Below are 26664 nucleotides of genomic sequence, written 5' to 3' on the forward strand. Positions count from 1 at the left end.
CAATATATCTCACACTGCCCAAGTGTTTCCGATAGCCAGTTCCCAACAATATCTCTCACACTACCCAAGTGTTTCCGGTAGCCAGTTCCCAACGGTGTCTTCCACACTATCCAAGTGTTTCCGGTAGCCATTTCCCAACGGTGTCTCCCACACTACCCAAGTGTTCCTGGTAGCCAGTTCCCAACAATATCTCCCACACTACCCAAGTGTTCCCAGTAGCCAGTTCCCAACAATATCTCCACACTACCCAAGTGTTCCCAGTAGCCAGTTCCCAACGGTGTCTCCCACACTACCCAAGTGTTCCCGGTAGCCAGTTCCCAACGGTGTCTCCCACACTACCCAATTGTTGCCGGTAGCCAGTTCCCAATGGTATCTACCACACTATCCAAGTGTTCCCAGTAGCCAGTTCCCAACAATATCTCCACACTACCCAAGTGTTCCCGGTAGCCAGTTCCCAACGGTGTCTCCCACAGCACCCGAGTGTTCCCGGTAGCCAGTTCCCAACAATATCTCCCACACTACCCAAGTGTTCCCAGTAGCCAGTTCCCAACAGTATCTCCCACACTACCCAAGTGTTCCCAGTAGCCAGTTCCCAACGGTGTCTCCCACACTACCCAAGTGTTCCCGGTAGCCAGTTCCCAATGGTATCTCCCACACTACCCAAGCGTTTCTGGTAGCCAGTTCCCAACAATATATCTCACACTGCCCAAGTGTTTCCGATAGCCAGTTCCCAACAATATCTCTCACACTACCCAAGTGTTTCCGGTAGCCAGTTCCCAACGGTGTCTTCCACACTATCCAAGTGTTTCCGGTAGCCATTTCCCAACGGTGTCTCCCACACTACCCAAGTGTTCCTGGTAGCCAATTCCCAACAATATCTCCCACACTACCCAAGTGTTCCCAGTAGCCAGTTCCCAACAATATCTCCACACTACCCAAGTGTTCCCGGTAGCCAGTTCCCAACGGTGTCTCCCACAGCACCCGAGTGTTCCCGGTAGCCAGTTCCCAACAATATCTCCCACACTACCCAAGTGTTCCCAGTAGCCAGTTCCCAACAATATCTTCCACACTACCCAAGTGTTCCCAGTAGCCAGTTCCCAACAGTATCTCCCACACTACCCAAGTGTTCCCAGTAGCCAGTTCCCAACGGTGTCTCCCACACTACCCAAGTGTTCCCGGTAGCCAGTTCCCAATGGTATCTCCCACACTACCCAAGCGTTTCTGGTAGCCAGTTCCCAACAATATATCTCACACTGCCCAAGTGTTTCCGATAGCCAGTTCCCAACAATATCTCTCACACTACCCAAGTGTTTCCGGTAGCCAGTTCCCAACGGTGTCTTCCACACTATCCAAGTGTTTCCGGTAGCCATTTCCCAACGGTGTCTCCCACACTACCCAAGTGTTCCTGGTAGCCAATTCCCAACAATATCTCCCACACTACCCAAGTGTTCCCAGTAGCCAGTTCCCAACAATATCTCCACACTACCCAAGTGTTCCCAGTAGCCAGTTCCCAACGGTGTCTCCCACACTACCCAAGTGTTCCCGGTAGCCAGTTCCCAACGGTGTCTCCCACACTACCCAATTGTTGCCGGTAGCCAGTTCCCAATGGTATCTACCACACTATCCAAGTGTTCCCAGTAGCCAGTTCCCAACAATATCTCCACACTACCCAAGTGTTCCCGGTAGCCAGTTCCCAACGGTGTCTCCCACAGCACCCGAGTGTTCCCGGTAGCCAGTTCCGACCAGTATCATTATATCGACGGTGCAGACATGGAGATAGTTGGCAGATTCAAGTTCCTGGTGTAAAAGTCACCAATATCTCATCCTGGTCCAGTTGCTTTGACCCCCAGGATGGAAGTGAACCAGCATCTCTGCTTCTTTGGAAATGTGAGAAAATTTGGCTTGTCCCACTGACTCTGCCCACCATAGAAAGTGTCTTATCTGGATGCATCATTTGTTATGGCAACATGGACAAAGTGCTGGAGGAACTCAGCAGGTCAGGCAGCATCCATGGAGGAAAACGAACAGTCGATGTTTTGGACCCTTCATCAGGACTGGAAAGGCAGGGGGCAAAAGCCAGAACTAAACTGCAAAAGATTTCAGAGTTGTGGACACGGCGCTGTCCATCACAAAAACTAGCCTCCCCTCCATTGCCTCAGGAAAGCAGCCAATAGAAGACAAAAAAGACTAAATATGAAGGTAAGCTAGCCGACAATATAAAAGATTTTTTTCAAGTTTAAAAGAAAAAGAGAGGTGAGAGTGGATATCAAAGTGTGGGAAAATGATGCTGTAGAGATAATAATGGTGAACAAGTAAATGTCAGATAAAAATGAGTAAGTATTTTGCACCATTCTTCACCATTATGCCAGAAATTCGAGAGTATCAGTTTGCAGAAGTGAATGTAGTTGCCATTACTAAAGAGAAGGTCCTTGGGAAGCTGCAAGTTGTTAATTTAGTTAAGTCATCTGGATCAGATGGACTACACCCCAGGGTTATGAAAGAGGTAGCAGAAGAGTTCGCGGGGGCATTAATAGTGATATTTCAAGAACTACTAGATTCTGGAATGGGTCAAGAGGACTGCCAAATTGCAAATGTCACTCCACTATGTAAGAAGGCGGGGAGGCAGAAGAAAAAAAATTATGTCAGTTGGCCTGATTTCTTTGGTTGATAAGATGTTACAAACTGTTATCAAGGATAAGATTTTAGAGTACTTGGAGGCACACGATAAAATAGCTGGAAGTCAGCATGGTTTTCTTAGGGGAGATCTTGCTGAAGAAATCTTTTGGAAATCTTTGAGGAAATACAGGCAAGATAAAGGGGAGTGTTTACTTGGATTTTCAGAAGGCCTTTGATAAGATGCTGCCGAACAAGATAAGAGCCCGTGGTATTATAGGAAAGATGCTAGTACGGATATAAGATTGGCTGGCTGGCAAGAGTCAAAAAGTAAGAATAAAGGGGAGCCTTTTCTGGTTGGCTGCTGGTGACTAGTGACGTTCTGCAGCAGTCTATTTTGGGCCCCCTATGTTACATCTTGTAACTTCAAAACATTAAACTAATTCCATAAGGAATTGGTCAGATCATGTTTGAAACATTGATCATCAATGTTTCCCGTGGGATCAATAAAGTATGACTATGACTATGACTATGACTATGACTATGACTATCGATGAGAGGCATTGATTGTGTGGATAGTCAGAGGCTTTTTCCCAGGGCTGGAATGGCTAACACAAGAAGACACAGTTTTAAGGTTCTTGGAAGTAGGTACAGAAGAGATGTCAGGGGCAAGTTGTTTGTTTTGTTTTAAACGCAGAGAGTGGTGAGTGCATGGGATGGGTTGCCGGCAGCGGTGGTGGAGGCAGATACGGTAGGGTCTTTTAAGAGTCTCCTGGATAGGTATATGGAGCTTAGAAAAATAGAGGACTATAGGTAACCCTAGGTAATTCCTAAAGTACATACATGTTTGGCACAGCATTGTGGGCTGAAGGCCATGTATTCTGCACTATTGGTTGAAGGTTTGCTGCCATCACTCTGTCTGACTTGCAGCTGAGCGATGGCAAACTTCGTCACAGGGTCGGTAACAATGACTTAACATGAAAGTTGTGATCCCTCTTCTCAGTGGCTTCAACAGGTAAGAAATTATCTTTCTCTGAAAGAAATATATTTGACTTGTTACATACAGTTACAGTTACTGGATATCCAACAGGAACAATATTGATTCAGACAGAAAATCATAAGCACAAAATGTAACATGTTTACCAACTTATAAAGATGTGTCCGTGAGATTACTAATACTGCTTGAAAGTTGTGGACTTCCTCTGCCCATCAGTGACATTCTGAGCTCATTAAATCAGTGTTCAGTCAGCAGTTAAAACAATCTACAAAACTGAGCTAAATTATTTGCTGTAGTCTCAAACCTTTGATTTCTTCATAGAATGAAATAAAATATTGTTCAGTCTTTGTAAGACACAATTTGTCTCACCTGTAATCACCTTCACAAACCACTCTCTCACGCCTCTCCCTCCAGCTCCCAAATCACATTTACACCCTGGTGCTCTCCCTTCCTTTCAACCTCCCCACTGTCCATCCCTCTCACTCTATCACCCTCTGTTACCATCACGGTCACCCAATCATGTTATAATATGGCCCATACTGAAGCTCATCATGATAACTGCTATTGGTTGAAGGTTGCTGCCATCTCTCTGTCTGACTTGCAGCTGTGTGACAGCAAAGGTCATCACAGGGTCGGTAACAATGACTAAAGATGAAAGTTGTGTTCCAACTTCTCAGTGGCTTTCGCAGGTATGAAATATCTTTCCCTGAAAGAAATATATTTCACATGTTACATACAGTAACAGGATATGCCACAGGAACAATATCAATTCAGACAGAAAACCATAAACACAAAATATAACATGTTTAACAACTTATAAAGATGTTTCCAGGAGATTACTAACACAGCCTGAAAGCTATGGATTTCCTCTGCCCATCAGTGACATTCTGAGCTCATTAAATCACCGTTCAGTCAGCAGTTAAAGCAATCTACAACACTGAGCTAAATTAATTATTTGCTGTAGTCCAAAACCTTTGATTTCTTCATAGAATGAAATAAAATATTGTTCAGTCTCTATACTAGTTACACAATTTGTCTCATTTATTCCTATAAATATTCTACAACCATTTCTTCGATGTGTGGCTAACATTTCGACAAGATAAAGACTGAGACGGTAAATTGGAGAGAATTCTTGATTCAGAGCCAACATCAGTTTTGTCAGAGGGAGATACAGCACGGAAACAGGCCCTTCGACCCATCGAGTCTGTGCTAACTCTCCACCATCCATTTAATACTAATCCTCAATTTCTTTAATTCTCCCCACATTCCCATCAACCTGCCCAAGGTCCCAGCCCTCAACCACACAACGGGTGCAGTTTACAGTTACTCGTTACCCTACCAACCACCCCTAACCCGCAGGATGTGGGAGGAGACCAGAGCACCCAGCAGAATCCCACGGTCACAGCGTGAACATGCAACGTCTACACAGAGGAGAGGAGAGGTCAGGATTGAAACTGGGTCACGGGAGCTGTGAGCCCACCATCATTGAGACACCAGTTTAACAGAAAATGTCCTCACTACAATAAATACACAGACTATTGATGAAGGGTCTTGGCCCCAAATCACTCACTCCATCACTGACTGCTCCTACCTATGGGCTCGTTTTCAAGGACTCATCTCCTCATGTTTCTTTCTTTCCTTTTTTCTCTGTTTACACAGTTTGTTGCCTCTTGCACATTGGTAGCCTGTCCGATCTGCTGGGTGTGATCTTTCATTGATTCTATTGCGTTTCTTCTACTTACTGTGTATGTTCGCAACAGAATGGCTCTCAGGGTTATATTACTTTTAAATAAACATTTACTTTGGACTTATTCCTCTCGCTAGGTGCTGAGTTAATGTGTTCCTCCAGCATCGAGTGTGTGCGTTAGAATGGACTTCCAGCATCCGCTGATCTCTTGTGTTTCAGCTACAATAGTTAGGATGTCTGAATACAGCAGCGTTTTCGGATATGACACAAGTGCGGGGTGTGATGTTATAAACAGAATTAAAGATTGTTTATTGTTATTTCCAGTGACATGTGTAAAGGAGGATAAAACAATTGTTACTCCGGGTCTGACGCAGCCCAAACAAAAACACTCAAAACGATAAAGAACATTCGTTTGTTATGTGATGTGGGCGATCATGGTCTTTTCATGACCATGATTGTTCTAGGCACATTTTTCCCACAGAACGGGTTCATCACTGCCCTCTTCTGGGCAGTGTGACCCCAGCCGTTAGCAATGCTCTTCAGAGATTGTCTGCCTGGGGCCAGTGGTCGCATAACCAGGACTTGTGATACACACCGTCTGCTTGTACGACCACCCACCACCTGCTCCCACGACTTCACATGACCCTGGAGTAGGTGGACGGTGGGGGGGAGGATGGGCTAAGCAGGTGATGCACCTTGCCCAAGGGTGACCTGCAGGCTACTGGGGGGAAGGAGTGCCTTACACCTCCTGTGGTGGAGATGTGTCCCCACCCCACCACTCTAAGATAAAGGACACTAACTAAAATAATAAGATAAACAACAGTAAATAAAAAAAAGATAAAGAACACTAATAAAAAAACACAATAAATATAAATGTATCCCATAGGACTGATTATATATCCACAAAGTGATGCTAGGTACAGGAATGTCTGTACGTAGGTGACTGACAGGAATCAATAAAATGGTGGTGGGGGTTGTGGAAGGGTGGGTTACTGGGTGGAGCTGCTAATTAATCCAATGTCCCCTTTGGTTTCTGTCTGAATTATTCTATTAGCACGGCCTGAAAGTGTACTCTGAATTTACTCAATCAACCAGTGACATTCTGAGCTCATAATAAATTTGTATTAGATCATCAATCAAAAACCAATAATGTCAAATTAAAAGCAATTAATTACCTGCTGCAGTCGAGTTCTTTCACCACTTCTATCTGGAATAAAATAAGATGTTTCGTAATCCTTTCACCTGTTATTGATTTGTCTCATTTACTCCAGTCACGTTACAACTATCTCCTATCAGTGAATGTTCATTTTCTTCTGCTACCGTAGCCCATCCACTTGGCAAGATTTGACGTGTTGTGTGTTCAGTGATGCTCTTCTGCACACCACTGTTGTAATATGTGTTCATTTGAGTTACTACTGCCTTCCTGTCAGCGTGAAACAGTCTGGCAATTCTCCTCTGACCCCTCTCATTAACAAGCTTTTCTGCCCACAGAGCTATCACTCACTGGATTTTTATTAGCACCATTCTCTGTAAACTCTAGAAGTTGTTATGTATGAAAATACCAGGTAATCAGCAGTTCCTGAGATACTCAAACCACCCCACCTGGCACCAACAATCATTCCACGGTCAAAACCACATAGATCTCATTTCTTCCCCATTCTGACATTTAGTTTGAACGATGAAAGAACCTCTTTACCAGGAATGCATGCTTTTATGCATTGAGTTCCTGCCACATGATTGGCTGAGTAGATATTTGTATTAACAAGCAGGTGTACAAGTGTACCTAAAAAGGTGGCCACTGAGTGTATTCAGACAGAGCAAGATAGACAAGATAAAGACTGAGGCAGTGAAATGGAAAGCATTATTAATCAAAATGGGAAGAAGACCAGAGCCAAAAACTGGGTCACTGGAGCTGTGAGAGGTAGTGGCCCCACCCACTGCATCACTGGGGCACACATTCCACAGAAAATGATCTCAACACTAGTCAGGACATGTGAATACAACAGCATAACCTAGAAACATAGAAAACCTACAGCACAATACAGGCCCTTCCGCCCACAAAGCTGTGCTGAACATGTCCTTACGTTAGAAATTACCTAGGGTTACCCATAGCCCTTTATTTTACTAAGCTCCATGTACCTATTCAAAAGTCTCTTAAAAGATCCTATTGTTTCCGCCTCCACCACCGTCACCTGCAGCCCATTCCACACACTCACCGCTCTCTGTATAGAAATCTCACCCCTGACATCTCCTCTGTACCTACTTCCAATCTCCTTAAAACTGTGCCCTCTCATGCTAGCCATTTCAGCCCTGGGGAAAAGCCTCTGAATATCCACATGATCAATGCCTCTTATCATCTTATACCCCTCTATCAGGTCACCTCTCATCCTCTGTCATTCCAAGGAGAAGAGGCCGAGTTTACTCAACCTATTCTCATAAGGCATGCTCCCCAATCCAGGCAACGTCCTTGTAAATCTCCTCTGCACCGCCTATAGTTCCCAACTCCTTCCATTAGTGAGACAACCAGAACTGAGCACAGTACTTCGTGGGGTCTGACCTGGGTCCTTAACAGCTGCAACATTACATCTCGGCTCTTAAACTTAATCCCATGGTTGATGAAGGCCAATGCATCATATGCCATCTTAACCACAGAGGCAACCTGCGTAGCAGCTTTGAGTGTCCTACGGACTCGGACCCCAAGATCCCTCTGATCCTCCACACTGCCAAGAGCCTTACCATTAATACTGTATTCTGTCATCATATTTGACCTACTTTTTAATTTTTTTTAATATTTATTTTTAGATATGCTTCTTACAGTCACCCTGTTAGACAAACCAACTTGCAAACAAATGTATAAATACCAAATCTGATGTGACACAATAGATTAGATTGAACTGACATGTCTTGATGAATTTACCCTGGGGTTTACATATTCTCTATATTGTACATGTTTTTGCAATGCTATCAGCTTGGGATAATTCACATGAATACATGTGATGTAAATACAGTGAATGGTGTAAATACAATCCAATGTTCCCTCGAGTAGGTGTCTGTGACATCATTAGCCCAGCCTAAAAGCACACTCTAGATTTGCTCTGTCACGCAGTGGCATTCTGTACTCATCATAATTTGGTGTTAGATCATCAGTCAAAAAACATACAACATCGAACTAAAGATAATTAATTACCTTTGGTGCTTCTTGATACTTTGATTCACTGCAAGAATCTCCACCACTTTCTAGAATGAAATGAAATGCTCTTAGTCCTTTACTTGTTATATGGTTTGTCTCATTTATTCCTTTAAAAAAATTTTACAACTATTTCTGTTTTACTGTTGTGCTTTAGTCCATTGGCGAGTGTCTTCCATTGTTATTTGAACAGTAAATGCTGGTGGTATCTCTGGCTAATAGGCGTGATGAAGGTGCAGGTCCTGACAGTGGAAAGGACAAAACATTGAGAAATCAAATCACTTCACCTGCCATGTCCTGCACAGGATTTTAGGGAGAATCTCCACTTCACTCGTTATTCATTAGGAATCTTGACAGTGGCTGGATGAAGGCCAGAACGTAATGCAAAGAGAGATCTCCAGGCTACCCACTGGTTGTCTTCCCCTTGGAGTTTCCAGGATTTCTCATATGAACTTCCACCACTCATCCCCTTCTGACAGTGAATGAAGTACATCCCTGCACCTCTGCTAAACTTTCCCTTTACAACCCAGAATCTGCTTCGAGAAAGGTATACCCAGACCCACTGTAGGTTTGGGCCATGAGATGTCTTGATCAAAACTGAATGAAAGATTCCAGGATGCTAATCAATCTACAAGCAGCGTGGGAGCTGCAGCCCAATGAAAGCGACCAAACCTCTGTCGAGTCATCTCCTACAGACCCAGCCACTGAATGAAGAAGGTCCCATGATTGATCCCTGTGTATCAGTAGGTATCTCAAATCCTATCCCAGCTGAGATCACGCTCAATTCTGTTGTTTGACGAATAACAACCCAAGTCCTACACAAAACAGCGGGCATTTAGTCCTCAGTGTAAACAACAGTAATGTGTGATATGAAGGAACAGAATCCTCTCCTGAGATTTCATTGAGTCAGTGCTACTTAAGTACTGCTAAAGCTGGACCCAATGGTAAACTCCTATAACAGCAACATACACCTTGTGTTAAATATGCTTAACTCTTTAATACTTACTGAACCATACTTTTGAAGACACAGAGATCATCACAACAACCATGACCAATGGGGCCACTGTGCTCCAGGTTAGAGGTGGTCTGTGACAAACTCGATCTGGAAAAGGTCCAAAGTCACAATCCAATTACAAGAGCAGAACCAACAGCAACTGATGTTACACTGCAGCTTAACACAGAACTCGTATTTGGAATGGAACCGCCAGGCCTGGATACCAGGACTGTTGGCGAGACATTTGTTCAGCATCTTAATGAGAAGACAGAGAGATAGACTTTGATTGGGGTGGGGGGGGGGGTTGGAGGGATTACTTAGACATTCAAGGAGGAGACTCCTGAATTTACAGAGTTCAACAACTTTGTCTGTTGTGAGACAAAGTTCAAAGTCACATTTATTATCAGAGTATGTGCATGTCACCACATACAAGCCTGAGATTCTTTTCTGGTGGGCAGACTTCACAAATCTATCTATAGAACAGTAACTTTAAACAGGATCAATGAACAACAGACTGCAAATGCAAATATAAATAAATAGCAACAAATAACGGGAGCATGAAATAACAAGATAAAGAGTCCTTAAAGTGAGACATCGGTTGTGGGGACACCAGAAATAGAACGAGCGTAGTTATCATCTTTTGTTCAAGAGCCTGATGGTTGAGGGGTAGCAACGGTTCTCGAACCAGGTGGTGCGTGTATCTTCTACCAGTTGGCAAAGGGAGAAAGGAGCCTGGCCTGGGTGGTGAGGATCTTTGATGATGGATGCTGCTTTCCCACGGCAACTTTTCATGTAGATATGCTCAGTGGTTGGGAGGGCTTTACCTGTGACGTACTGGGAGGAATCCACTACCTTTTGTAGCATTTTCCATTCAAAAGCATTGGTGTTCCCACACCGTGTTACACTGCAGCCAGTCAGCACACTTTCCACCACACATCTATAGAAGTGTGCCAAAATTTTCGATGACATGCCAAATCTCCGCAGACCACTGAGGAAGCAGAGGCCCTGTCATGCTTTCTTTGCATTTATATTTACATGATGGGTCCAGGACAGGTACTCTGAGATAGTGACACCCAGGAATTTAAAGTTACTGACCCTCTCCACATTTGATCCTCCAATGATTACTGGCTCATGGGCCTCTGGTTTCCCTCTCCTGAAGTCTACAATCAGTTCCTTGGTCTTACTGACATTGAGTGAGAGGTTGTTGTTATTACACTACTCAGACAAATTTTCAATCTCCCTCCTGTATGCTGATTCATCACCATTTTTGATACAGCCCACGATAGTGGTGTCATCAGCAAACTTGTATATGGTGTTGGAGCTGTACTTAGCCACACAGTTATAGGTGTAAAGTGAGTAGAGCAAGGGGCTAAGCTCGTATCCCTGCAGTGCTCCTGTGCTGATAGAGATTGTGCAGGAATTGTTTTTGCCAATCCGAACTAACTGGGGTCTACAAGTGAGGAAATCCAGGATCCAACTACACAAGGGGGTATTGAGGCCCAGGTCTTGGATTTTACTGATTAGTTTTGAAGGGATGATGGTGTTAAACGCTGAACTGTAACCGATAAAGAGCATCCTGATGTATGCACCTTTGCCGTCCAGATTTTCCAGGGTTGAGTGAAGAGCCAATGAAATGGCATCTGCTGTGGACGTTTTGCTTCAGGAGGTAAATTGGAGTGAATACAATTTGCCACGGAGGCAAGAGCTGATAAGCTTCAACACCAGCCTCTCAAAATACTTCATCACTGCGGATGTAAGTGCCGCTGGGCAATAGTCATTGAGGAACGTTACCACGCTCTTCTAGGGCACTGGTATGACTGAAGCCTGCTTAAAGCAGGTGGGTAGCACACACTGCTGGAGCGAGGGGTTGAAAGTATCCGTGAATGCACCAACCAGGTGGTCAGCACAGGTCTTCAGTACCCGGCCAGGTACTCCATCCAGACCAGATGCTTTCCTTGAATTCACTCTTGTAGGCATCCAGCAAATCATCTTCAGGTATTGACATCAAATGATCATCGGGAGACATGGAGAGTGTACAATGTTTCCCCTCTGTTCCGGTGATCAAAGTGAGCATAGAAGGTGTTCAGCTCATCTGGAAACGAAGCTCTGCTGCCTGCTATGTCACAAGGTTATGGCATTCACACCCTGCATCCTTCGCTGATTCCTGTATAGTCCGGAATCTCCACTTGGCCTGAGAGATGACTTTCCGGAGATCATACCTGCATCTCTTGTAGCATTCTTGATCTCCAGACTTGAATGCCTCTGATCTGGCTCTTAGCAAACTCCAGATTTCATGGTTCATCCAGGACTTTTGATTGGGCCAATAAACACTGAATGTTATTTTTTGGGGACTCACTCATCTGCAGCTGTTTTAATGAAGTCTTTTATGACCCTGGTGTACTCATTCAGATCTTCAGATGAGTGCTTGAACACGGCTCAGTCCACTGCCTCGAAGCAATCTTGTAACCATTCCTCTGCCTCCCTCAACCTTCTCTTAGTTGTCTTGATTTCTGGAGCTTGCTTTTTGGGCTCTGTCTGTATGCAGGTGTAGGAGCACATCCAAATGATCCGCTTTGCCAAAATGCGGTCTTGGGAAGGAACGAAAGGCATTCCTTACCATAGTGTAGCAGAGCTCTAGTGTGTTGTGACCTCTGGTACAACAGGTTACATGCTGGTCACAGCTGGGCAGGGTTTTCTTCAAACAGGCCTGGTTAGAGTCACTGAATATAATCTGAAATGCATCAGGTGGGCTGCCTTTGAAGCAATTAAGTCAGGGATGCAAGAGGACGTAAAGTGACGTTTATTAACTATGTCAGACAGACATTAAAAATAGACAAGATGTGGAAGGATACGGCCCTAATGGGATGCGTGTAAATGGGCAAAATGGTTGAAATGGACTTGGTGGGCCGAAGGGCCTGTTTTGTGTTGTGGGGAGAGAACATCGAGGGAACGTTGTACTACTGTATAATGTGAGGGGAGTCCTCCTCTTCTCACAAAGTGTCACAAGAGCTGTGTTTACTGGATTTTCAGGCACCAGCTAATATTAGCCATGATAACAACTCTGACTGAGCCCTCCTTCCCTGTTCTGATGAGAAACATCTGCCTTTATCTCCTTGAATGGCCACTGACAAGGCTCCCTTCGTCCATGAACCAATGCTTATTAAGAGCTCAGAGGTGGAGATTGCCAGTAACTTTAAATTTCTGGCTGTTATCATATCAGAGGTTCTGTCTGGGGCCAGCATGTTAATGCCACTTCAAAGAAAGCACAATCGCACTTCTACTTTCTGAGAAATTTGCGCAGATTTGCCATATCATCTAAAACTCTGACAAACCTCCATAGGCCTCCATTGATATTATCCTGCCTGGCTGCATCACTGCCTGGTACAGACACACCTGTGTCCAAGAACAAAAAAGTCTACAAAAAGTGGTAAGAATGGGCTCCCTCACCTCTGGCCCTCTGACCCTCAACATAGGATCCCCTCAAGGCTGTGTCCTAAGCCCCCTCCTTTACTCTCTGTATACCCATGACTGTGTCACCACCCACAGCTCTAATCTACTAATTAAATTTGCTGATGACACTACATTGATTGGCCTAATCTCAAACAATAACAAGGTGGCCTACAGCAAAGGAGTCATCACCCTGACACAATTGTGTAAAGAAAACAACCTCTCCCTCAATGTCGCAAAAACAAAGGAGATGGTTGTGGACTACAGGAGGAATGGAGACAGACTAACCCCTGTTGACATCAATGGATCTGGGGTTGAGAGGGTGAACAGCTTTAAGTTCCTTGGCATTCACATCAGCCCAGCGCATCTGCAGTTGTGAACTTCCTACGATTCAGGACATTTACAAAGACAGGTGTGTAAAACAGGCCTGAAGAATCATTGAGGACCTGAGTCACCCCAACCACAATCTATTCTAGCTGCTACCATCTGGGAAATGTTACCGCAGCATAAAAGCCAGGACCAATAGGATCCAGGACAGCTTCTTCCACCAGTTTCTAAGACTAGCTTTTTAAAAATTAATTGACAGACTTGAATGTAAATTCCATACTCCCTGATGGGATAGAATCTGCTTCTCTGGATCAGGAGTCCACAGGTCTGGCTGCCAGGCTAGTGACCTAACCACTATTCCCCAAATTCACCAAAATACCCTCCTGAATATAACAAGGGATTAAATAGATATTTGATCAATTACATTCTCCCCAAGACTCACTCAGCATGGACCATAAGACAATTAGATATTGGAGCAGAATTAGGCCATTCAGTCCATCAAGTCTGCTTCAAAATTCCATCATGGCTGATTTATTTTCTCCCTCAACCCCATTATCCTACCTTCCCCCCATAATCTTTGACGCCCTGACTAATGAAGATCCTATCAACCTCTGCTTTAAATGTAGTCATTGAATTGGCCTCCACAGCCACATGTGGCGATGAATGTCATTGATTAATAATAATAATAATAATAAATACATTGTTGATCCCAAGAGGGAAATTCTTTCACTATAGCGCAACATTTAAAGAAACACAATTAGCAGTCTTAACTAATAATAAAGTACGGAATAATAATATACACATTAATTCTTTACCAATGTGCGAGAATTTGCAATAATGTGTAATAATAATTTGTGAAATAATAAAACAGAGACTATTGTACTATGACGTGTGTTCTCGTGTCACACAGAGATGAACTGTTGTATATGCTAATTGCACTTGGTGGGAAAGATTTTCTGTAACAATCCTTGTGACAGTGGAGCTGAATGAGTCTGCCTGAAAGGGTGCTCTGCTGCTTATTCAGTAGATCTTGGAGAGGATGTGCCAGATTGTCCATAGTGGGTAACAGCTTGCTCAGTGACCTCCTGTCCACCACTATCTCAGAAGAGTCCGGGCTGTAGCTAACGACGTCTCCAGCATTTTTGTTGAGTTTATTTCATCTTTTTTGTATCACCAGCACCAATGCTGCTCCCCCAACATAAAGCTACAAAGAAGATGCACTTGCTACAACAGACTGAGAAAAGATCACCAAACTTCTGTTGCACACACTGAAGGATCTTAGCTTCCTTAGAAAATAGAGTCTGCTCATCCCCTTCTTGCAAATAGCCTTGGTGTTGGTTTTCCAGTCAAGTCTGTTGTTGAGGTGAACACCCAAGTATTTGTACTCCTTCACCACCACAATGTCTGCTCCCAGAATGTATACAGGAATGTATTCACTAACACCTGGATAAATAAATTCCTCTGCATCTCTGTTCCAAAGGGATGTCTCTCTATTCTTAGGCTGTGCCATCTGGTCCTAGACTCATTCACTTTTGGAAACATCCTCTCCACATCCACTCAGTCTAGGCCTTTCAATATCTGATAGTTTTCAATGAGATCCCCCCTCATTCTTCAAAACACCAACGACTACAGATCCAGAGCCATCAAATGCTCCACATACAATAACCCTTTCATTCTCGGAATCATTCTCATGAACCTCCTCTGGATCCTCTTCAGTGCGAGGACATTTTTTTTTAGATGAAGGCTCAAAACTGCTCACAATATTCCAAATGCGGTCTGACCAATGCCTTTTAAAGCCTTAACACTATATCCAGGACAATAGCCTTTCCTATCCTCTGTCACTCAGCTGTTTACAGTGGAGACTTCACAAAGCTGAACACAATCCATAGAATTAAAGCAAAGGACAATGAAAGGCTGTTGGTAAACTCACTGCTTTGCTGAATCTTCTCAGCAAGAATGACGATGGAAAAGATGAGCACAGGGATCAATCTCATGATGCCACAGAAGTTAATCAAAGCTTGCAAATCTGGTAAGTGCAAACGGGGGAATGGATTAGAAGAACAGTTTCAACATTCACAAATGGGATTTTTTTTTCTATAAATCATCTTCTATTTACCTGTGCAGACTAAGAACTTTCTGATAGGCTGGCAGCCCAGATTCCTAATGGTGATGGTCAGGCACACATTCAAAGGCAGCAGGACAACCACAATGTACAAGGCAATCACAGATGCACTGGCAGCTCCTGGAGTTATCAACCACAATAAATGAAGGGAAATTAAGTGAACATAAGGTATTATTACCATTTAGCAACTCACTCATAGTTTATACATGTCAGCTCTGGTTGTATCTGACAGTGGGACAATTTAGTCCAAGTTCCTTTATGAATTGAATAGGGACCTTCTAGGATCACAACTCTGAAACGCGAGCAGGTAAGTTAACCCCTGAATCTGCTCAGAATGGACTGAACACAGGTCTGATCCGGAATCGACTCCATTCATGCACATCTTCCACTTCATACCTTTACTCAAATATCCACTATCTCTATTGAATGCAGACACCAGATCTTTTATCCAGTGATACTTCTAGTATCTCTTGTTTTCATTCCCTTCACTCTGAAATGTTGGCTCTGTTTTTTCCGGGCCATAACATCCACTTCCAGGCCATAACATCCTTCCTAATTTATGGACTGCAGAAACACTTAGTCCTTCAAGTATGAATCAGAATCAAAATCACATTTAATATCACCAGTATATGTCATGAAATTTGTTAACTTTACGGCAGCAGTACTCTGCAATACGTGACAACAGAGGAAAAAAAAGCTGAATTACACTATGTATATATATAGTCTCTCTCATGGACAGTTACCTTGTCATGGTGAGGAGGCGTGTGAATCTCAGTGACACTATGAGCTACACCATGTACAGCTACACCGGATGGACAGGTCATGGTAGAGACGTCAGAATAAATATGGTCCACTGGAGAAGGAAATGGCAACTCACTCCAGCAATTTGCCGAGAAAACCTTATGGATGCTTAGAGAGGCAGTTTCCAAGAAGAAGGCTTGGTGTGCAAGTGTCCATGAGGTCACAAAGAGTCGGACTCGACTTAAAGACTGAACAACAATGACATACAGTATACACTGTATAAATATATTTGAGTGTGAGATATATATATATATAGCTAAATAACTAGTGAAAAATAGAACCAAAAAGTATTGAGGTGGATGTCCTTAATGATAGATGCCAACTTTTTGAGGCACCATTCCTTGAAAATGTCCTGGTTACTATGGAGGCTGGTGTCCATGATGGAGATGATGAATTAGTCAGCTCTGTACGTAACTGTACCATAACTCCTACTCCATACCAAGGGGAAGGGTCAAGGTGAGAGAGTGGAGCGGATGTGAAAGGTGAGCCATGACCTTACTAAATGGTGGAGTGGGTATGGGGATCCAGCTAGTTTGTTCTCGTTGAAGAATGATATTAATTAATTCAGTAATGGATTCTTTCCCTCCACCAATAGATTTTTGAATGATCAATAAACCCATGAACACACCTGAAACCTCCGCTGCCTTAGGGAAAGCTTCAGGAGTAAACACTGAGGAAAAATCCGGAGCTCGAGTCCCTAAGGCAATTCTACATTGAGTTCAATGCTGACTGGCAACTCCTGGTGCCAAACTGTATTGGTTTTTGCCATTCCTCTGGATACACCGGTTATGTGGAAAGGAGGAGCTTGCTGCATGGGCATCAGCTTGTTCTCCACATTTTATTGACATACAGCGTGCAATAGGCCCTTCCAGCTCTTCGAGCCGCGACACCCAGTAATCCTCAACTTTAACGTAGCCTAATCACGGGACAATTCACAATGACCAATCAACCTACTAACCGGTACGTCACTGGACGGTGGGAGGACATCGGAGCACCTGGAGGAAACCCATGCGGTCATGGGGAACACGTGTAAACTCCTTACAGGCAGGTGCCGGAATTGAACCTGGGTCACTGGAACTGTACGGCATTGTGCTAACCACTACGCTACCATATTGTACTGTCCTGGCTTGTGTATCATGCAGTCAGCTACAATGCAACATTCATGGTTGACCTCGACCAATGGAGGTCTGTCAACATCAAATTATCAAAACATACAGTGAAATGCAGGGTTTTCATTAACGACCAACACATTCCGAGGATTGTGCCAGGGGCAGCCGCAAGCATCACCATGCTTCCAGTGCCAACACAGCATACCCACGACTTACTAGCCTGTATGTCTTTGGAATATGGGAGGAAACAGGAGCAGCTGGAGGAAACCCACATGGTCACAAGGAGAATATACAAACTCCTTGAACTCAAATAAAAACTAGGATACCGTGCCATCCATGAGCCGTATCGCTCCATTCCCTGCATCTAAAAACCTTTGGAATGTCACTGCTCCCACCACCGTCCCTGGCAGCCCACCACTGAGTGAAAAACACGTCCCCCACATCACCTTTAAACTTTCCCCCTCTCTCCTTAAAGTGATAGCCCTTAGCATTCTACATTTCTACCGGAAGAAAAGGATTTTGCATAAACATACCAAGTCACCCATAACTTTAATGAGACCAATACACTGTGATGGAGAGAGCACACAGCTTTTTCCCTCCCTCCTTGCCTGAGCAGATCAGGTCCACGTCAATAACAAATATTATTTTTGCACATACCTTTTATTGCAATCCAGGAAATGAGGGCCATGAAGATAACAACAAGAGACAGAGTATCACAGGTACACAGGAGCAAAAACAAGTGTTTGGGCTGCCTCAATGAACCTGTGGAGAAATGAAGACAAATGTATGGACACTTGGAACGCTCTGTACACCACTGTCGGAGACTGGAAAGGCCACACATTGCTTAACCCTGAAACGTAGGAGACAAAGGGGTGACCTAGAGTTTTACAGAATCATGAAGGTCATTGACAAGATGAATTGTCTCCCTCTTTTTCCAGGGTCGGGGAGCCTAATACTAGAAGGTAGAGGTTTAAGGGGGGTCATAGAAGGAACTTTTTCCACATGAAGAAGTGGGGGGGGGGGGGGGTGGTGGTATATGGGACTAGAGAAATGGTTAGAGTTCTGGTACAATTACAACATTAAAACAAATAAGTTAGAAAGGAGGGATAAGGGCCAAATACAGACTGGGTAGAATGGGACAGTTTTCCCTGGAGTGAAGGATGGATGAATATATGCGAGGGGCATTGATAAGATGTACTGTTACACTTGTTCTCAATTTTTATGATTATTTTCAACAGGGCTTTAGGAATGCAATGGAATTCCACCACCAGACTAAAGTTTTCAAATTAATTTAACTGGGTAGCTATGGGTTTATAGGAGCAGAGATTTGATACCTACCTTTTTCCAATTCATTCCTCAAGCAACACAGTAGCAGAAAACCAATAAATGACACTGCAGAAAATACTATTCCATGTATTGACAGATGGGCAATTGATTCAGCCACATTCTCCTCCAGACAAAGATCTGCCAACAGAAAAGTTCCATGTCAGAATAACGAAAGGATTCTCAGAGGAAGTGACCAACCTCTTGTTGTCACAACAACCCATTCAGTTGAAGTCCTCGTATTAGGTCAAACCAAAATCAGACCTGCTCTCTGATTTTTCTTAATAAATTCATTTTCAATATGGACATATCTAAAAAGGACTTCATTAATTGCCCATCCCTCATTGTCTGTCAGAAAGTGGTGGTAAGCTGTCATCCTGAAACACTGCAGAACTTCTGGTGAAGATGTGTCCACAGTGCCAGGACTGAGATCTATTAGCAATGAAGAACAAAGACCAGTACAGGAAGAGACACTTTGGCCCATAATGTTATGCAGTACTAACTAAGCTAATAATTAAATGCTTAACTAAACTAATTCCTTCTGTATACACCATGTCTACATTGTCCATTCTCCGTCCAATTCTTTGTACCCACCGAAGACTCTTTTAAGTTCCTCATCTCTTCCTCACTGATGATTAATACAGATGCACGCTTAGCCCACTGCTCCAGTTTCTACACAGTCTTGATTGTGTGGCTAGTCACAGCTCTAACACCATGCATAAATTTGCCAATGATGCCACTGTTGTTGAGAGAATTTCAGATGGCGATGAGAGGGTGTACAGGCATGAGATAGATCAGCTGGATTGAGTGGTTGCAGCAGAGAACCCTGCACTTAATGTCTGTAAGGAGAAGGCAGGAGAACATATCGAGGGGTTAGCAGTGGAAAGAGTGAGCAGCTTCAAGTTCCTGGGTGAGAGCTTCTCAGAGGATCTATCCTGGCCCCTACGTGCTAATGCAAACATGAAGAAGACACACCAATGGCCATACTTCATTAGGAGTTTGAGGATGCCTCATATGTCACGAAAGATAAGGATTTTTTACAGCTGTATGGTGGAGAGCATTCTAACAGCGCTTGCATCACTGTCTGGTATGGAGGTTTAAACACCCAAGATGAAAAGAGGCTGCAGAAGGTTGTAGATTCAGCCAGCTCCATCATGGGCAGATCCTTCCCACCATCAAGAACATCTTCAACAGGCATTGCCTGAAGAAGGCAACATTCATCACTAAGGAGCCTCACCACTGGGACATGCCCTCTTTCCATTACTGCCATTGGAGAGGGGGAAAAAGACCCTGATGATTCCCACTCATAGTTTTAAGTACAACATCTTCCTTTCTGTCATCAGATTTTTGAATGATCCATGAAACCTTGAACACTATCTCATTAGACCACAGTTGGAATATTGTGTTCAGTTCTGGCCACCTCATCATAGGAAGGATGTGGAAGATTTAGAGAGAGTGCTGAGGAGATTTACCAGGATACTGCCTGGATTAGAGAGCATGTCTTGGAGGATAGGTTGAATGAGGTAGGACTTTTCTCTTTGCAGTGAAGGAAGATGAGCTGTGTACAAGATAACAGACATAGACCATCTCCCAGGGCAGAAATGGCCAATATGACGGGACATGTGTCATGTACCCCATGACGGGAATAAAGAACCAGCAGAAATAGAAAACACTTTGGAGTCCAGTATTGATATTAACTAGTAATATTTATTAGTAACTACGTAATACAGTAATATAAATGTAGATAAATCGAACAGGTTAGCAATGATTATATATAAGTAAGTAAATCAGTAAGTGTGGAAGTATATGAAAGTTAAGCTTCTTTAAGTCTAGGGGTAAAAAGATACAGTCTGACGATGATGAGTAAAGTTCAGTTCAGTTCAGTTCATGGTATTGAGTTGAGTAGTGATGGAGAGAGAGAGAGGGAGAGATTTGAGTCTTCAGTTGAGCAGCCGCCGCCGATCTTCTCGTTGTCCTTCGAAATCCTTTAAAAGTCACCAACTGTGACCACAATAGAAGGGGACAGGTTTTCTATGGTGGAGCTATCACCCAGGCAAGGGTGGACACATGGACAACTCCCCACCAGTCACTGCCTTTTTTGTTCACTGCAAGAGCCACTGATCGATCCTCCAAAAACCCACTTTTCCTGTGGGCACAACAAAGCTCATTCAGTGTCCAAAACATGTGTCTGAGGTCTATATCATCTGACCTCCTATTTATCTCACCGTACTGGATACCAGCTGTCATTCAAATAACTCCTCCTTCTTCTCTCTATGTAAGAAATGCAAGCAGGCAAATGTCCTTGAGAAGTAGCAACACGCTGCCGAAAAATCATAACATTGATTGTCCATCAAATAATGCCCTCAGTCGCCATAGCAACTTACGAGCTGCTCAGTGCTGTCTCCAACTCAGCAGAAATCCAAAAGTTAGCCAGTTCTTTCTTGTGCCGTAAAGTGACAGTCCAACAGTTAGTTTTCGTCTCTCTCTCTCTCTTTTCAAAATGACAGGTCAGTGTTAACTAACTCTCTCTCTCTCTCTCTCTTTACAAAAGCACAGTTCGTAGGGGTAATTCAGGACCCCATCACACATTACTTTAATGTGATTGGAGGACAGTACTGGGGGAATTCAGAGGTGAGTTTTTTTAATGGAGTGTTAAGTGCATGGAATGTGCCACCAGGAGTGGCGGCAGAGGTGGATACATTAGCGAGATAAAGAAATTCTTAGGTAGGCACATGGATGGTAAAGAAATGGAGGGCTATGTAGGAGGAAATGGTTAGATTGGTCTTAGAGTAGGTTAAAAGTTCAGCAGGACATCATGGGCTGAAGGGCCTGTATTGCTCTATGTTTTCTTCCTCTTTTGCACATTTATTCATTTTACTTGTACTGTAACTTCTAGTAATTTTTTGCGCTATAGTGTAACAGTCCAGTGACTACAGTTAATGGGTGAAATCAGATGGCTGGTGTGGCATGGACATCAAAAGAAGAATAGGGATGGCAAAAGACACCTTTACGAGAATGAAGAGTATACTGACCAACACTAAACTGGGCATGACAACCCGCCTCAGTGTACTAAAATGTTACGTTTATCCAGTTATGTTATATGGCTCAAAATGTTGGACAATATCTAGTAACATGAGGAAATGAATTGTAGCAGCAGAAATGTGGTTTTTGAAGAGGATGCAAAGAATATCATAGACGAAACAAATATCTAACAAGGATGTCATGAGCAGCGCAAGCACAAAAAGAGAAATAATGTATGAGATCATGAAAAAGGCAACGTAACTTCATTGGACATATGATTAGGAAAGAGGAGTTAGAATGCATGGTAATTATGGGAAAGACTGAAGGGAAGAAAGCAAGAGGACGGCAAAGACAAATGATGATGGAGACAGCAGCCAGAGAACTGGAAATGAATACCAATGAATTGATCCACTTGACCTGAAACAGGAGTGTGTGGGCCATGGCAGTCAAAGCTCAAACTGGGCTTTGAGCTTTGACCTGAAACAGGAGTGTGTGGGCCATGGCAGTCAAAGCTCAAACTGGGCATGGCACCTGATGAACAGTCAAGGCTTCGGCAACCAAATATGAAATATTCCCTCACTAGCCCCTGCATTCTCTGACGGACAGCTTGATACATACAGGAAATAGGAGACCAACACCTTTGTTTTCAGGGGAAATAGTTCTTCCTTTTCTCATTCTGCCAACCTGCTGATGACTTATATTTAAAGACTTTAATTAACTTTTGCTCTCTCTGCTCCACTATGGATTTGCACAGACTGTGTTTAAAAGCTCAGCACCAGCAAATGATGATGAATTGTACCCTCATGATGTTATCCACAAACAAGCTTACCGTGAATTGTTAGCAGGTAGTTTGCCTGGACAGTGCTGCCTTGGTCTGTGACAACACAGGTATAAGTTCCAAGGTCACTTCTGGAAGCGTTCTGGATAACAAGGCTTTTGTTACCATGCATCAACTGATCCTGGGAGACCTCCTTTCCATCTTTCTGCCATTGGTAGCTCGGAGAATCTCCATCAACATTACAGCTGAGCTGGATGGTGGAATGCAGAGAACTGCCGTTGATCCAGATCGAAGGTTTTGACAGCTTATCTAAGGAGAAATTACTGATTAATGAGATGCAATATAGGTTGTTGAATCTATATCCGTATCAGTCCATTATCAATAACTGCTACCATCAATCTGATAAAAAAAATATTCGATCTCTGATTTAAAAAAACAGTTTAACTCTTTAAAACATACGAGGTGTCTGTGGTTTTTTATTGAACCCATTATTGAGTTTTATCAGTCCTTTGTCAAAATGTTCACCTGAAGCATGTTTGTACATTGATGATAGTTTGAAGAGATTTGGTATGTCAACAAATACACTCAAAAACTTCTATAGATGTACCATGGAGACATTCGGACAGGTTGCATCACTGTCTGGTATGGGGGGGGGGGTGGCTACTGCACAGGACCAAAAGAAGCTGCAGAGGGTTGTAAATTTAGTCAGTCTACAAAGTACTCAGGACATCCTCAAGGAACAGTGTCTCAGAAAGGCGGCGCCTATTATTAAGGACCTCCAGCACCCAGGGCGTGCCCTTTTCTCACTGTTACCATCAGGTAGGAGGTACAGAAGCCTGAAGGCACACACTCAGCAATTCAGAAACAGCTTCTTCCCCTCTGTCACTCGATTCCTGTGGATATTGAACCTGTGAACGCTACCTCACTTTTTAAATATATGCTATTTCTGTTTTTGCACGATTTGTAATCTATTCAATATATGTGCACCATAATTTATTTATTTATTATTTTTTTTTCTCATCCTCTTCCATATAATGTATTGCGTTGCATTGCTGCTGCTCAGTTAACAACTTTCACGACACATGCTGGTGATAATAAACCTGATTCTGATGACCAAATTCTGGTCACCTAACCATAGGAAAGATATCAGTAAGATTGAAAGAGTGCAGAAAAGATTCAGTAGGATTTTGCCAGGTCTTCAGGAGTTGAGTTGCAGGGAAAGATTGAACAGGTTAGGACTTTATATACATATATCCAATGACTTGGTCTCTACAGATTCACCACCCTCCTCCTCATCTCTGTTCTAAAGTGACATCTTGGAAATCTGAGTCTGTGCCCTCTGGTCATAGTCTTGCCCACTAGAGGAAATATCCTCTCCACGACAGCTCTCTCTAGGATTTTCAAAATTCAGCAGGTTTCAACATGATTCCCCCCACCCCCATTCTTTTAAACTCCAGCGTCTACAGGCCCTGAGCCATCAAAAAGCTCACACATTAACCCTTTCATTCTCGGGATCATTCTTGTGAATCTCTAGTCCTCTTGAACTGAATGCTAACATTGCATTTGGTTTCCTTACCACCGATTCAATCTGCAAGTTAACCTTTAGGGAGTCCTGCATAAGGACTCCTAAGTCACTTTGCTCCCCTCTAATTTCTGAATTTGCTCCCCATTTACAAAAGAGTCTGCTCCTTTATTCCTTCAACCAAAGTGCATGGCCATACACCTCCCGTTATGATGTTCTAAATACCACCTCTTTGCCATTTCTCCTAATCTTTTTAAGTCCTTCTGCTGACTCCCTACTTCCTCAGCACTACCTGCCCCTCAACCTATCTTTGTATCGTTCACAAACGTGGCCACGCAGCCATCAATTCCATCATTCAAATCATTTACATATAACGTGAAAAGAAGTGGTCCAAACAATGACCTGTGCAAAACTGCACTGCTTAATCAGCAGCTAACTAGAAAAAAACACTCTTTGCCTCCCGCCAGGCAGCCAAACCTCTATCCATGTTTGCATCTTTCCTGTAATACTATGGGCTCTTATCTTGTTGAGCAGCCTCATGTGCAGCATCTTGTTAAAGGTCTTCTGAAAATCTAAGTAAACAACATTTACTGACTCTCCTTTGTCTATCCTGCCTGTTAATTCCTCAAAGAATTCCAGCAGATTAATCAGGAAAGGTTTCCACTTAGGGAAGCCTTGCTGACTTTGGTTTATTTTATTGTAAGGCTCCAAGTTCCCTGAAACTGCATCCTTTGTATTGGACTCCAACATCTTTGTAACCAATGAAATCAGGTTAAGTGGCCTATAATTTCCAGCCTTTTGCTTCCTTCCCTTCTTAAAGAGTGACATTTGTAATTTTGCATTCCTCAGGGTCTAGTGATTCTTGAAAGATCACGACTAATGCCTCAACAACCTCTTCAGCTGCCTCTCTCAGAAGCCGGAGATGTAGTCCATCCTGGCCAAATGATGTTCTATCTGCACAAGGTTCTGTTTCCCAAGCACCTTCTTCTTGGTAACAGTGACTACAGTCTCTTCTGCCCCCCTGTCACCCCAATTTCTGGCATACTGCTGGTGTCATGTGAAGGATGATGAAAGATACTCATTAATTTTGTCCACTATTTCTTTTTCCCCATAATACCTCTCCAAAGTCATTTTCCAGTGGTCTGATGTCTACTCTCGCCTCTCCTTTACACTATGTGTCTGAAAAAACTATCAGTAACATATTTGATATTATTGACTAGCTTACCTTCATATTTCATCTTTTCTCTCCTTTTTGCTTTTTTTACATTGCCTTCCCAATACTGTATCCATGCACTAATTACTGCTGCATTATATTCTCTCTCTTTTGCTTTTATCCTGACTGCATCCAGTGGGGATTGAAAACCTCATCTCCTTCACACTGACCTTCAACACAGCGGCACCTCAGGGCTGTATGATTTCATCCTCTCTATGCCTACAGCTATCTGGGTAAGCATAGTTCTTAACAAATTGGCCGATCACACCACTGTTGATGAGGTGGCATGCAGAGCTGAGATGGGAGTCGGCTGTAGAGAGGTGTCATAACAACAGCCTGGTGGCCAGTGTCATTAAGACCAAGGAAGTGAGTAGGGTCAGCTCTTTGGTCCTGTTCCGACACAGGTACAGCTCTCCCCACCATCGAGAATGTCCGAAAGAAGCAATATCTCAGGAAGACGGGGACCCACACAATCGAGGCCATTTCCTCTTCTCGATGTTGCCATTAGGCAGGAGGTACAGAGGCCTGAAGATCTATACCTCAGGTTTCAACAACAGCTTCTTCCCCACTACCGTCAGGTTTTTGAGTCAATCTAAACATTAATTCAACCTTGGACTGTATTTCTTTCTCTCTCAACTTGCACTAGTATTGTTGTAAATGTAAACAACTAATTTGCATTATTTATATTCATTTAAATTTATGTTAACTTATGTTTGTCCTCATCTTTCAATGCTTTGTGCTGCTGCTGCAAAAAAAGATTATTTATACCTGTATATAAACGTTCATATACTGGAACTTGACCTGTGCATTTAATCAGAGATTAATTTAGTGTGGAATCAGTAATCAGTTTAATGGCAGTAAACACTGACCATGAACTGACACAAGTGTTGACTTACTAAATACTCCTTTGGACTTGGCATAATTTTAGAAAGAATCTTTTAGAAAAAACTCCATATGTAAATGTTGGCAGAAATTTATTTGTATTTATTTATTGAGATTCGGCATGGAATAGGCCCTTCTGGCCCTTTGAGCCACGCCGCCCAGCAAAGCCCCTATTTAATTGTAGCCTAATCATGGGACAATTTTACAATGACCAATTAACCTACCACCCGGTAGGTCTTTGGACTGTGGGAGGAAACTGGAGCCCACAGTGGAAACCCACGCGGTCTCGGGGAGAAAGTACAACTCTTTCAAGACAGCAGCAGGAATTGAACCCAGGTCACTGGTTCTGTAAAGTGTTGTGCTAACCACTACACCACCATGCCACGCGCGGTAATTCAGAGAGCTGTTTTGTCCGGCAGGTTGGGTAATTTGCTGGTTTTGATCAGAGATTGAGAGCTACCTATGTGGTTAGAGGCTGCCTGCAGTGGTGATGAAGAGGACATGAAGTCAGGTCACACATCTGTCATGTTTTCAAGTCAAGTCACTTTTTATTGTCATTTCGACCATAACTGCTGGTATAGTACACAGTAAAAACGAGACAACATTGTTCAGGACCATGGTGCTACATGAAACAATACAAA

General features: G+C 43.3%; 1 protein-coding gene across 1 annotated transcript in view; it reads right to left on the reverse strand.

Annotated features, from left to right (window-relative positions):
- Window positions 1–3669: 3669 nt before the first annotated feature.
- LOC140197399 (uncharacterized) overlaps window positions 3670–26664 on the reverse strand; it is a 46438-nt gene continuing 23443 nt past the window's right edge. The window contains exons 4-12 of the mRNA XM_072257356.1: window positions 22458–22715; window positions 18623–18748; window positions 17942–18046; window positions 15369–15494; window positions 15183–15278; window positions 9491–9586; window positions 8485–8534; window positions 6473–6504; window positions 3670–4316 (exon numbers count right to left, since the gene is read on the reverse strand). Coding sequence (XP_072113457.1) covers window positions 4256–4316; window positions 6473–6504; window positions 8485–8534; window positions 9491–9586; window positions 15183–15278; window positions 15369–15494; window positions 17942–18046; window positions 18623–18748; window positions 22458–22715 — 950 coding nt within the window. The 3' untranslated portion in view covers window positions 3670–4255. The remainder of the gene's footprint in view (window positions 4317–6472; window positions 6505–8484; window positions 8535–9490; window positions 9587–15182; window positions 15279–15368; window positions 15495–17941; window positions 18047–18622; window positions 18749–22457; window positions 22716–26664) is intronic.

This window comes from Mobula birostris, chromosome 5 (genome assembly GCF_030028105.1).
Source record: "Mobula birostris isolate sMobBir1 chromosome 5, sMobBir1.hap1, whole genome shotgun sequence".
Lineage (NCBI taxonomy): Eukaryota > Metazoa > Chordata > Chondrichthyes > Myliobatiformes > Myliobatidae > Mobula > Mobula birostris.